The sequence below is a fragment of the Ruditapes philippinarum genome, unplaced genomic scaffold (genome assembly GCF_026571515.1).
Source record: "Ruditapes philippinarum isolate M1 unplaced genomic scaffold, ASM2657151v2 ctg15781_1_1_1_1, whole genome shotgun sequence".
Taxonomy (NCBI): Eukaryota; Metazoa; Mollusca; class Bivalvia; order Venerida; family Veneridae; genus Ruditapes; species Ruditapes philippinarum.
The window spans coordinates 24,835-38,054 of record NW_026857912.1 but is presented as its reverse complement, the minus strand read 5'-3'; the positions used below and the strand labels follow the sequence as shown (position 1 = coordinate 38,054).

Sequence of the window (13,220 nt, the reverse complement as noted above, 5' to 3'; positions counted from 1 at the left end):
CATATATGATAATCTGTTATACATATATGTAATCAGTAATGTGTAATCTCTGGGCATCATAAACACAATGATATACCAGTAGTTGTAATGTTATCAAATATATATTGTGTTGTATCCCTTTGATCAACTGTTAAAAGAATAATAAATATTTAAATAATATGTTTTCAGTCCAAAAGTGACACCCATTCATTGCTAGTTGACATCAAATATATATTGTGTTTTCTCCCTTTGACCAACTATCAAGAGAATGATGAAATATCTGACTGATAAATATATTAATATTGCAAAAGTGACACTTATTCACTCCTAGACTCGAGCCGATATCAAATATATACACTGGAGCCGCGATAAAGGCGCTCTTCGATATAGCGCTAATCTCAGTACAACGCTCATATGCCTTGGCTCCAAAAAAAAAAAAAAAAAAGTATTTTTCGCCGATTATATTTTTTTTTCATGTATATCAATACCGCACCTTATCCACTATAACGCTTGTTCAATGTGTCAGTCATGTGCAATAAACAGTCATAATTACGTCACTCATGATCAGAAGGTGTAAAGTCATACACAGGTAAGCGTTAATCCGCTCTTTTGTTCATATTGAACAGTTGATCAGTCAGGTATCAAACTGTTAGCTAAAACATGCAAACACCAAAGAGTTGAGTAAATCACACAAGCGTACAATTAATTTTAAAAAGCATGCACTTACGATCTATCAGCAAAAAAGTTGTTGAAGATGATTGATCTTTTCACAAGAGACAGCAGGAAAGACGATTAATTTAGTCCCATCAACTCGGTATCAATTTTCATGACTACACATAACTCACTTTAACACCGTTGTTTTACTGGAAATTTATAAACAATTATACATTTGTGGTTTATATTTTTAATTCGTAAATTTCATGTTTATATTAAACATATTCAGTAATGCTTTACAAAATAATAAATAATAATATATAAAAAAGTTTGGACTGATATCCATTGATAGGTAAGTAAACAATCATTTCCACTAACAAGCTTATATGTTTCGGCGGTGGGTGGGGTAATGCGATATTTTCGCTATAATTACAAAATGAGCGTTATAAAAAGTAACTCGTTACAACGCTGTCTTGAGATCATGGACCCCAACATGAGCACTATAACGGAGCTCCAGTGTATTGTGTTTTCTCCCTTTGATCACCTGTTAATAGATTATAATTATACAATATTGGCACAACAAATAATATACATGTATTTTACAGTCAAAAAGTGACACCCATTCATTTGTAGTTGATATCAAACGTACATTGTGTTTTCTCCCTTTGATTAACTGTTAACAGAACATATACAGTATCTCCATTGGCACACTTAAAATACATGTGTTTACAGTAAAAAAAAAATGACATTCATTTCTAATTATCATCCATTATCCAACTAATCATGACTTTAACAGTTTACACAGTATGTGAAATGTCACCACTGGCACAAAACAATATATGAACAGTCTAAAACTGACACTGTCAAATAGAAGTATATGAGAACTTTTTTCTTATGTCAATATTTTTGTGTGTCACATTTTATGCTCATTTAAAAGTATAGAAAAATTGCAGTGAACCAGTTTGTAACCTGATCATATGTTGTCATGCCCCCATCATTTACCAGCTCATTTTATACCAACTGATAAAGGGACGATCTTGCCCACTATTATAAAGTGTACTGGTTTCTGGACACCAACATATGGCCTCAAGTGAGCTTTGTACAAATTGATACTCTTTTATTTTACAGTCAACGTTTACTCTATATATGATACTATTAGAATAATCACTAACTAAAAGGGACCCATCTTCTAACAGTGCAATGCTACGACGGGTTTTACCTAAATCATACCTGCCTATCATCTCCCCCTGCCAGTTAAACCACATAATTGACTTCTTATGGTCAGATACATAGATTGATTGACTGTTTGTATCAACATATTCAGGTTCACCAAAGATATCTTCACCATTTGAATCTTTTTCCACTTTATTGAGTATGACACCTTTTAAGTTCATGATATGGAGTTTACCAGGATGTAAAAAAGTTACTGCAAGTTTTCCCTGATGATGACTGATACCATAACATTTGCCACCAACTTTCAGTTTACTTTTCAGTGAGAGGGTATTGGAGGAGAAGGAAAGGTACTGAATTCTTCCAATACATGGTGTTGTAACAGCAATTGTATCTTTGTTGATTACTGTTAAATCCCAGGGTCCTGATTTAAATGATAGTTTTTGAATGACTTTTTCAATATCTTCTAGGTCTATCATTTTAATTGATTGGTCATCACGTCTTGCTACAAATAAATGGTTTGGAGGAGAAACAGCCAATCCCGAAATAAAACCAAATCCAATTAAGATATGTCCAAAGCTTTTTATTGCTGCTTCAGATTGATTTGGTGGCTCAGCTGACTGTTTTTGATTTTTATGTTTCATAGTTCCAAATGATTTCTCATTCTGAAGGAGTGTTAGGATGGCTTTGTTTGGTTCAAAGACATATTCATGAGTATTTTCAACTGCTGGTAGTTGTGATATTCCTTGTTCGCTATCTTTAATCAGTTGCTGAGCTATTTTAAGTTCAGTAAACAGTTGATCAGCTTTCTTGTTCGTGTTGAGATGTTTGAGTGAGTCGGCAGACACTTGAAGAGATTTGACAAGATTCTCACATGTTGTTTCTGTTGTTGTCAACTTTTTGTTGTTGTCATGTTGGATTGTTGTTGCTGTATCTTTAGCCTCTTTTTCTAGTTCATTTACTCTTTTATTAATCTCTTCTCTGAAGTTGTCTATATGTGTAATAGCATCTTCAAGAGAAGTTGTTGATTTAGCTACCCTTTGTTTTTGATCTTTTGTAACCTTGCTGCATTTTTCTGTCATTTGGTCCAGGTCTTTCAAAGTTTTGTTGAACTCATTGCTGTCTAAAGTCTGTTGTGATATATCAGGTATGTAGGCTACATGGCAGGATGGTGGTGTGTGTTGAAGGGCAGCACATACACTGCACAACAGTGCATCATGCTTATGACAATACAGCTTGATCACTTCTTTTGTGTGCTTAGAACACGGCATTGTTAGACTGTCAGCTTTTTTAGTAGGAGTAGATTTTGATGCAATCTGAAGGTTTTGTTTCATGGGCATGTGCTCTTTGTCAAGAAGCTGATGATGCTGTGATGGTTTAGGTTTCCTGTGGGTGATGAAACATGCTTGGCATAAATGCTCCTTACAGTCCACACAGTATCCAAAGGCAGGTTGTCTAACATCATCTCTGTCACATGGCTGACAGTAAACTTCAAAATCTTCAGCACAACCTTGAGAAAGAGTTGTTGCCTTTTCAGATGCCTTTTTTCCAGGCACGGCCATCATTAAATTAACCTGAAATGTTCAAATCACCAAAGTATTAAGCATTATATAATTTGAGGCTCACATACCTATGGCATGTTAAACGTTTCAAAAATCAGTAAATCTATTTTTTGGTCTAAATCCAATATTTATATTGTATATCTCTAATTCTATACTCTATACAATAATATTTATTCAATCCTACTGAATACTTGCTCATCATAAAAAATATTTGTGTGCGATAATTTTCTATATGTATGTTCTATATTTGAAAATATATATTGTATAATTAAAAATATTTATTGTATCAATACATAAAAATATTTATTGGATAATTTGAATCATGGGATAGAACACTTAGCATATTAAGCCCCACTTATGAATTAAGCACGCGTTTCCGATAAAGCGTTATCATCCTGATTAAACTAGACTATAGTGTAGTGGGAGTGATCAGTGTCGCTGTGAATGTCACTTGTAAATAGTGCATATTATGCTTAATCCTTCTTATAAATATATATGTATGTCTAAATAATGGATATAGATTTTAAAGTCTCCAGGACATACAATCATATAATAATGGTTTTTCATATGCCTATAGTCTGTCCCACCAAATTTGAATAATTCAATTTTTATTTAATATAATAGTAAATTCATTTAAATTAATGTCATGTTAACCCTGATGTCAATATCTTTAGGCATGTTTTTCATTTTTTTCATAAAGTAATTAATATTACAGACATATTTTTGCTATTAGTAAACTAACAGAACAGTTTGTCCTCAAAATCATTCAAACATTATGCAATTCTCACCAATATTTAAATGGACATATTCTCCGCCCAACGAAGATATTTTTCTTTACCTCTGTCTTTGTCTTGAATTTATTTTAAGTATACCAATCATTTAAATTTTATATCTTGTTATTCAAGTTATTTTGCTTTGACCAGACCTTACAGTCTTTGTCGCAACAGACAAAGATTTCAGAACTTCAGACATGGCATTAACTTTGTGAATTTATGCATTAGGTGCTACTTTTTTACAAAAATATGCAACTTAATTATTAAACAACGAGCACATACCAAGATCGTGGAGAAAAAAATTGATTAGTGCTTCGGATATACAACTGTAATAGAGAACGATTTTCAAAATTACCGTTGTAAATAAGGAGAACATTGAATGCATTCACACTTGTTTAATTTTGGAACATTGCGCGTTATATTTTGAATACCTATGTTTAGCAAGGGCGTTCTATGTACGAGTTGAACACCTGTGTTCAATGGTAGTCCTTCTGACTAGGCAACATGAAAGTATTTGAGTTTTTGAGTACTTGGGTAAGTTTTTTTGGTCAATGTATTGTAACTGATGTTAGATTTACGCAATTCAATAAGTAATGATGCTTTAATAATTAAAACATTATAAAGTGGAACATAATATGAACAGTTGCGTTCATCGAATGTTCTTATTCAGAACGTGTCTAAAAGTAGAATTGTGACAATTTGTGATGTCATAATGAGCATTCGCACGAGGGCAGCAATTCAAGTACAACAACAATAAGTAAGCGTCGGCGAAACGCAAGCTGAAGTTAGATTATTATATCTCTACACTTAAAATTGAAGAAAAATACGGTATAAACTTTAATTAACATATACTTCATTAGTATCCATAAATTTTATTTTTATTAAATGGGTTTAGTTACAATATAGAACTAAGTCGACATGTTGTTGTAGTTCACAATGGCATAACGTGTCTCTATTCATTTTACAAGGAGTAGATATGTGAGAATGTAGATTTTTCTTAACAGTCGGGGTTAATTAGATGCTATAAATTGTGTGTGTAGTTCTTTAAATGATATATTTTGTTTCTTTATATTTAAATAGGATAGCGAGTAGATCTAAGTATACTGTTGTTTCAAGCAGTGCTGGACGCTTTGAACTGCTGTATAGATCTACAGAAACTGGATCAAAATATTTACAGAAATAAGAAGCCAGTGATTCACCAATACGCACGGGCGTATAAAAAGAAAAAGTTAAAAAAAAAAATCAAAAATGAAATAAATTTGGACGTAGATCATCAACATATTTGTAGCTTTTAATGAATTTGACAGGTATGCTTAGGATGTTACCTTATTCGAATGTTAAGTTAGTAATATTCATTCAACTTATATTCATTTCAAATTATGTAGAATAGTTTTGACACTGTGAATCTTTGCAGCGAACTATTGCCAACATCCATTGTCACAAACCAAATTTAACTTTTGTTTATTTGACCGTAAAAAAGAATACCAGTATTTACAAAATAAATCACTAGATAATATTTTTATACTTAAATATTTAAAACATAGATGTTGAGAACAAAAATGTTAAAAGACAATATTTATTGTCTACAACATTGACATATTACGCATTAAAAAATATTTTAAGGAAGCTAAATGATCGTGGGATACTACATTTTAGCTGTGAATATGATAACTTTTGTTACACTAAACATATAAGCTGTTGTGTTTGTATTAAAGTCATACAGATCATTTTAAAGCATATTTTCCTTGATTATATCTCATGTTAATGTAAGGTGAAACAAAAGAAAAATAACAAAGAAAAAACTAAACTTGTTTCAAAAGGAAATTAAACCCATGATTTTTACCAGAGAGACACCTGGCTATGTTTTGTTTTTCTAAAAGCAAATAACTTTTGAATTATTTAAAACAGTGTACACGTTAGACTTTGTGCTACTGTAAAATCATTACTGGTTTCCTAGCAGTTTCCATCCCCTAGCAGTTTTCTGGACGTTTATCATTTTTGTCAAGTACAGTCTATTTTTACCAGTAATGCATCCACATTATACTTCATCAATCAGAGATACATTTGTTTTCTATGCTAAACAACACTTAAAATAGTACCACGATTTATATGTTTTGAAGTTTTACCTGTTATTTAAAGTTACATAAGAGAACTTTCGACTTTCAAAAATAAGCAACACCTGGGGAATTCTAGTTTGAAAATCCATGCGGAATACCGAATAACTGACAGACCCCATGTTTTAGGTAAATCAATATTTCGGAAAATATTTTTGCAGACAACACGGAAAGGGTTGGGAGGTTCTGTTTGTCTGACAAAACCATCTTTATCATTAACATTGCTTTATGGTACTGAATTATATTCAAAATAAAAAAAGGTCCGGAAAACTGCTACGAATTTTTGAATAAAGGTGAAAAAAAGGTGTTACATTTCAGGCCTATATTCAAATTAAAAAGTAAAATGAAAGTGCAACATTAAACACATGGCAATGCTTGACATGTACCTAACTTTGTCCTGTCAAAGTTTTGTGCCCCTCCATAGACTGATTTTTATTTTATTTGTTAAAAAGTGTGATTTTTAAAACAGTGTACACTTCGTGCTACTGTAAAATCATTATTATTCGTGGGGCACGAATTTTCGTGTTTTTTTCGTGGGTAAGTCAATCCACGAATTTAAGGTCTGACGAAATTTTATTCCTACAAATACTTCTTGCCATGTCTCTATTCTATATAGTAGTATTACAAACATGCATCGGCCTTTTTCCCGCCGTTTTTTGTGTAATCAATCGTACGTAAAGATATGTACACGCGGTAAGTAAAATGCGCGGCGATTAAGTGTAAGATTACTTTGCATTAGGTTATTTATTTTATTTTTTTTACAAGAAATTGAAAATCCATGAATTTAAGAACCCACAAAATGCCCGTTTTGATAAAACCATGAAATTTCATGCCCACGGATATAAATGAATTCGCAGTATTTCTCTTACATTCAATATATGTACTTTATGTTATTTTCATAACTGTAGATAAAGACAATAGTAGTACAATAAGCTTAAATATCCCCTAAATCCTTAGTTATAGCACATTGTATAGCTATATTTGATATATAGTTATCTGGCGATCCTTCTGCCAAAAACCGTGCCACTTGGCGTACACTCATAATAGGCCGAGGTACGCCCCTGGAAGGGGATGTTGATACAGATCGTTGAGGTTTGTTTCCTTTAACAATACGATAGGCGGACAATATTTAAATTCCAAATTTCCAAATGAGTTGTAACTGTTAATCAAATTATTCTATATTATATTATTGTTAAAAACAATGATGGCCTGACACTTTGTCAAAACATAATGTTGTGTAGTACAAAAGTCTTAGCTACGGATTCAAACCAACTTTGGTAAGAAAGTGCATAGCCCTGATGATGTTAGAAGTGTATTAAGATATATATGACTGGAATGTGTTGTCTGGTAAATTGTTACATAATATATATATTATGTCAACCAGTCCACTTATGCTGTTATTCACAATATCAGAACTGTAAAGAAAGATTTATCACAGAGGAAGCAATTATAAGCCTTTAAATAACCAGCATGTGTTTCTCACTTGAAAAATTTAACTGAATTATAACCTTGCATTAACTGCATTTCTAGGTTGGTCTAATATAAGTACTGTATTTAACTTATAAGGATAATTATATTATGTTGATCCCTTGAAATATCTGTGAATACCTATCTGAATAGAACAATCAAATACTTAACAAGTGTTGGAAATGTAGATTATGTACATGTAAATAAATTTCATTAAAATATTTTCCAGAATAATGAAGAATGTGATTTTTCTGCTAAATTGGAGACAAATGTAAACATCCCACACAAACTGATGATATTCAGAGGAGAGGACAATTGCTTTGGAGACTGTCCGTTTGTGTTTTAAATTCAGTTACTTGAAATTTACTTTGTTTTCGACATAGAACATTGTTATATATTGTCTCTGTTTTCAAGACTCTCACAGCAATTTGTATTTGAGAAGAATAATAAAAAAGAAATTTTATGAAAATAATTTTATTTTCTGTAAGAAATTTAGGAAGTTATCCTTAATTCATGTGTTATATTAAGAAATTATACACAAGAATAGTAACACATATAATGATACAACATGCAATAATTATAAGTGAAACAATGTTGGGATATTTAGAGGCATGTTATGTTGCTGTGTGATTAACTGATTATAACACATATTTTTGTCCCCCGTCTTGACGAAAAAAGGGGGATATAGAAATAAAGCTCCGTCCGTCCGTCACACGTTCGTGTCCGGTCCATAACTTTTATCATTTATCAAAGGAATTTGAAATAACTTGGCACAAATGTTTGTTATAATAAGACGATGTATCATGCGCAACAACTCCTACCTCCAGGGTCAAGGTCACACTTGCTCATTCAAGGTCAACATTGTCTATTTGAGGGTATATATCGTGTCCGGTCTATAACTTTATCTTTGAAGGGATTTTGTATATACTTGCCACAATTGTTCACAATAATGAGACAATGTGTCATGCACAACAATTGGTCATCTACCTCCAAGGTCAAGGTCACACTTGGAGGTCAAAGATTAACATAGTCTGTTATTGGATATGTTTTGAATAGAAAACTTCTTCATAGTTCAAGGGATTTTGTAATAATTTGGCACAAATAGTCACTATCATAAGATGATGTGTCATGCGCAACTCCTGCATCCCTACCTGCAAGGTCAAGGTCACATTTAGAGGTCAAAAATTAACATAGTCTGTTAAAGGGTATATATTGTGTCAGATCTAGAACTTCTTCATAGTTCAAGGGATTTTGTAATAACTTGGCACAAATAGTTACAATAATCAGACAATATGTCAAGTACAACACCTGCACCCCTACCTCCAAGGTCAAGGTCACACTTAGAGGTAAAAAGTTAACAGAGTCTGTTATATGGTATATTTTGTGTCCCATCCATAACTTCTTCATAGATCAAGGGATTTTGAAAATACTTGGCACACATAGTCACAATGATAAGATGATATGTCATGCATAACACCAGTGTCCCTACCTCCAAGGTCAAGGCCACATGTTAAGGTCAAAGATTTACATGGTCAGTTATAGGGTATATTTTATGTCCAGTCCAGGGATTTTAAAAATACTTTGCACAAATAATCGCAATAATAAGACGATATGTCAGGCCCAGAACATGGGTCCCTACCTCCAGGTCAAAGATTAACATACAGTCGACATTGTATTAAGAGACCACTCAAGGGACTGCCAAAAAGTGGTCTCTTAATAAAGTGGTCTCTCAATAGAATTCTGGAAAATTCGAGACTTTTTTATATTACAAGTCATAGATATAATAACATCTTTTTTATAAAACCAAAACTGTACAATATTATGTATGTATTACAATGTACAGTTTCATAATTACATTTATGTCTTTTTAAAAAAAAGTCATCAATATGTGTTTGTTTTTGTTAAATAGTAGGAATTTGTGTACAAATGTGATCTACGCTCATAATACTATCAACAGGTCATTTTGACCATGAAAAAAAAACATATTGTCTTATATTGTTAATATGTTCATACACATCTCCTGCTGAGCATACTTTCGAATCATCAGCCAGAGCTCAAGATAAATTTTTCATGCAATGAGTTTTAAACTTCTTGACTTTTTTCAGCAATTAGTTTTCACACTACCCCGATTTCAAATTCAATAAGGTTTTTTTTTATATTTTTTGTCGAAGGGTCATATTTCATGGGGTACTACATGTATTTTATAAAGCATCAGATGAGCACCTACACCATCAGCAATGAAAGGCTCGGTTCTGTAATGTTTAGCCCACAAGCTGCGTTTCACGATTTTATTTCGACTACAAACGATGACATTTGCTAGTTACTCAGACTCAATTCCATGCACGATTTCCTCATTCAATTTATCCGGTCTTATTAGTTGTCTGTCATTTTTTCGCTCGTTCCGACGTCATTTTCGATTTGATTTTCTGGAAGGGAGGTCACTCTTAGCACATGACAAAACTGTGCAGATGCGGTGTTGTGATACGTTATTGCTCTGACAAAATATGTCACAATAAAACCAAAAAATTGTTTCTTTCTTTCCCATTCTGAAATGATTGCAATTGTTATTCAATTCATTTATAAACGACAATTATTTGTGACGGTCGTTTAATAGATACTTTTAGACCAATGACCATGAAAAATATTTGTTTGTTTGCTTGTACACATCAAACCTACTCGCTGATTACACAGATGAGAATGACTGTAGGGACGATTGTTTGTCACGGCCGTTTAATAGATACTTTAACACTTAATTTTGTACATTTGGGCCAACATTTAGTGGCCGCTGGCCGCGATATAAAATCGTCGTTTAATGGAATTAACTTATATAGTAAAAATCAACGGGAGGGATTTTATGCGGCCGCTTAATAAAAAAGTCGCTTAATAAAGGTGGACGCAAGTACGATGTCGACTGTAGTCTGTTAGAGGGTATATTTTGTGTCCCATCTATAACTTCTTCATAGTTCAAGGGATTTTGAAAATAGTTGGTACAAATAGTTACAATAATAAGACGATATGTCATGCACAACACCTGGACCCCTACCTCCAAGGTCAAGGTCACACTAAGAGGTCAAAGCTTAACATTCATTTTATTTCTTTAATAAATTTATTGTTGCATTTGCAGATCTAGCATTGATCATAATTTTGGACTGAAAGTCCTTAGATCCATACCTCAATCTTTTGAAATAGCACAATTTTATGCTTCATATAAAACTTCCCGGAGGCTGGGGACGTTGGTAACTCTGTTACAAATTCTTGTTATTCCTCAAAATTACCTTGCTAACTTTTTCCACTTATAATATTTTGGTATCATATATGATATTATAAGATCATGAAATATGGCTAAAGGAAATTTATATCCCCCTATTATGTCTATGAATTATGTATCTATAGCAAAGGCCTTCCAGGTTTATGCTAGTTTTTATGAAAATTTTGAAGTTGTATTTAAAAGTAAAATATTTTGAAATGAACTTCAAGAAATGAATTGACCCATTGCAAACGGCTTTTTCAGTCTATGTAAATTACAAAAAGAGGTTAAAATATGCAAAAATGGCCCTCAGACTTTGTAAGCCACCCAGTAGAACTAAATGATAAATACTGCAAAGTCAGTCATCAATCGCACATAACATGTAAATTATTACATGTGTACTTGAATCTTTTAACTTTCTTAGAATCTTAGTACATTTTTCGCTTTTTTAGTTTAATTTACTAGAAATAGTTTGGCTCATCTTAACATATAACTTTTTGAACTACCTTTATGAATATAATATAAATAGAAAATGAAAAAAATATATAAAAAATATAAAAAAAAAGAAATACTTTCATAAATGTTAAGTAAGAAAAAAATAAATAAAAATAACTTACAGTTCTGCTGTATAACTAACACACAGTAGTGTTAATTGATCTAAAAATTTATCCCCTCACAACTGTGAATGTACATGTATATGGTAGCTGATCAAGATAACAGTAGAGTTAATTACGTTGTTAAAGCTGCACCCCTCCAGATGAGCCAAAATATTTCAAGAAAATCAATATTGAGAAAAATGTACTAAAATTTAAGCCTCATTCTGGTCGACCAATGAGAATGCACTAAACCATAGGAAATGTTCAGGTAAGTCAGACTATTTACATAGCATTGTATAAGAGGTCATAAACTATGACAATTTGTCGTACAAACATCAAACCAACTGTAAAGAAGTTGAGAGCACATATTTTCTCAACTATATGAGGTACAACATACACCCATTGTCATTGTTTCATATGTAAAGACGGTAATCAAACCTTAAGTGCACAAAACCATAGGAAAACAGGCTATAAATTGTCACTTCCAATACCAGCACAGTAAGGTAAAATAAAACATAGGATAATGATGAAAATGATTCAGAACATTTATTCTATCTAACTAACAGTCATATACAAACATTTTTTCATTCTTATGAATGAAAAAAAAAAAAAAATAATTTAGCATCCATGGCAGAGTTGGTAAGGTCATTGAATGAAAACCATTTGCCCCTCTCCATTGTGGGTTGATATGCCAGCAGGACTTTGAGTGAAGAAGCTATTCAGCATTTTTGTGTCGGCTTGAAAAAGGTGACATATAGGGGTTACTTTTGTCGGCGGTGTCGGCGTCGTTGTCAATGTCGGCGTCGGTGTCCCCTTAAGTTTGTCCGGAGCATAAGTCAGTCATTATAAGTCGGATTGACTTCAAACTTGGTATGCATGCTTGTTATAATGACCCGAAGTGCAGTGCACAAGAACCGGTACTCTGCACCTCTTATTTATTGAGTTATTGCCCTTTGTTAATTTTCATACTTTATTTTTGTCCGGGCCATTTCTCCTATAGTATAAAATCTATGGACTTGAAACTTCATAGGATGATAGATCTCATTGAAAAGAAGTGCAGTGCACAAGAACTGGTACTCTCCATTTCTTATTTTTTGAGTTATTGCCCTTTGTTAATTTTCATACTTTATTTTTATCCAGGCCATTTCTCCTAAAGTATAAAAGCTATGGACTTGAAACTTCATAGGATGATAGATCTCATTAAGAAGAAGTGCAGTGCACAAGAACTGGCACTCTGCATTTCTTATTTTTTGAGTTATTGCCCTTTGTTAATTTTCATACTTTATTTTTGTCCAGGCCATTTCTCCTAAAGTATAAAAGCTATGGACATGAAACTTCATAGGATGATAGATCTCATTAAGAAGAAGTGCAGTGCTCAAGAACTGGTACTCTGCATTTCTTATTTTTTGAGTTATTGCCCTTTGTTAATTTTCATACTTTATTTTTGTCCAGGCCATTTCTCCTAAAGTATAAAAGCTATGGACATGAAACTTCATAGGATGATAGATCTCATTAGGAAGAAGTGCAGTGCTCAAGAACTGGTACTCTTCATTTCTGATTTTTTGAGTTATTGCCCTTTGTTAATTTTCATACTTTATATTTGTTCAGGCCATTTCTCCTAAATTATAAAAGCTTTAGACTTGAAACTTCATAGGATG

General features: G+C 32.5%; 2 protein-coding genes across 2 annotated transcripts in view; one reads left to right on the top strand and one right to left on the bottom strand.

Annotated features, from left to right (window-relative positions):
- LOC132751481 (poly(A)-specific ribonuclease PARN-like) overlaps positions 1-13,220 on the top strand; it is a gene marked incomplete at its 3' end in the record, with an annotated part of 58,919 nt that overhangs the window by 21,390 nt on the left and 24,309 nt on the right.
- LOC132751483 (E3 ubiquitin-protein ligase TRIM71-like) lies at positions 1,406-3,395 on the bottom strand. Its single transcript, XM_060741652.1, has one exon. It carries the CDS (start codon positions 3,366-3,368, stop codon positions 1,632-1,634), a length of 1,737 nt encoding a protein of 578 aa, XP_060597635.1. The 5' UTR covers positions 3,369-3,395; the 3' UTR covers positions 1,406-1,631.

Bases quoted from the DNA above. Each gene is read 5' to 3' on its own strand.
- LOC132751483 (XM_060741652.1), bottom strand. From the start codon at position 3,368: ATGATGGCCGTGCCTGGAAAAAAGGCATCTGAAAAGGCAACAACTCTT.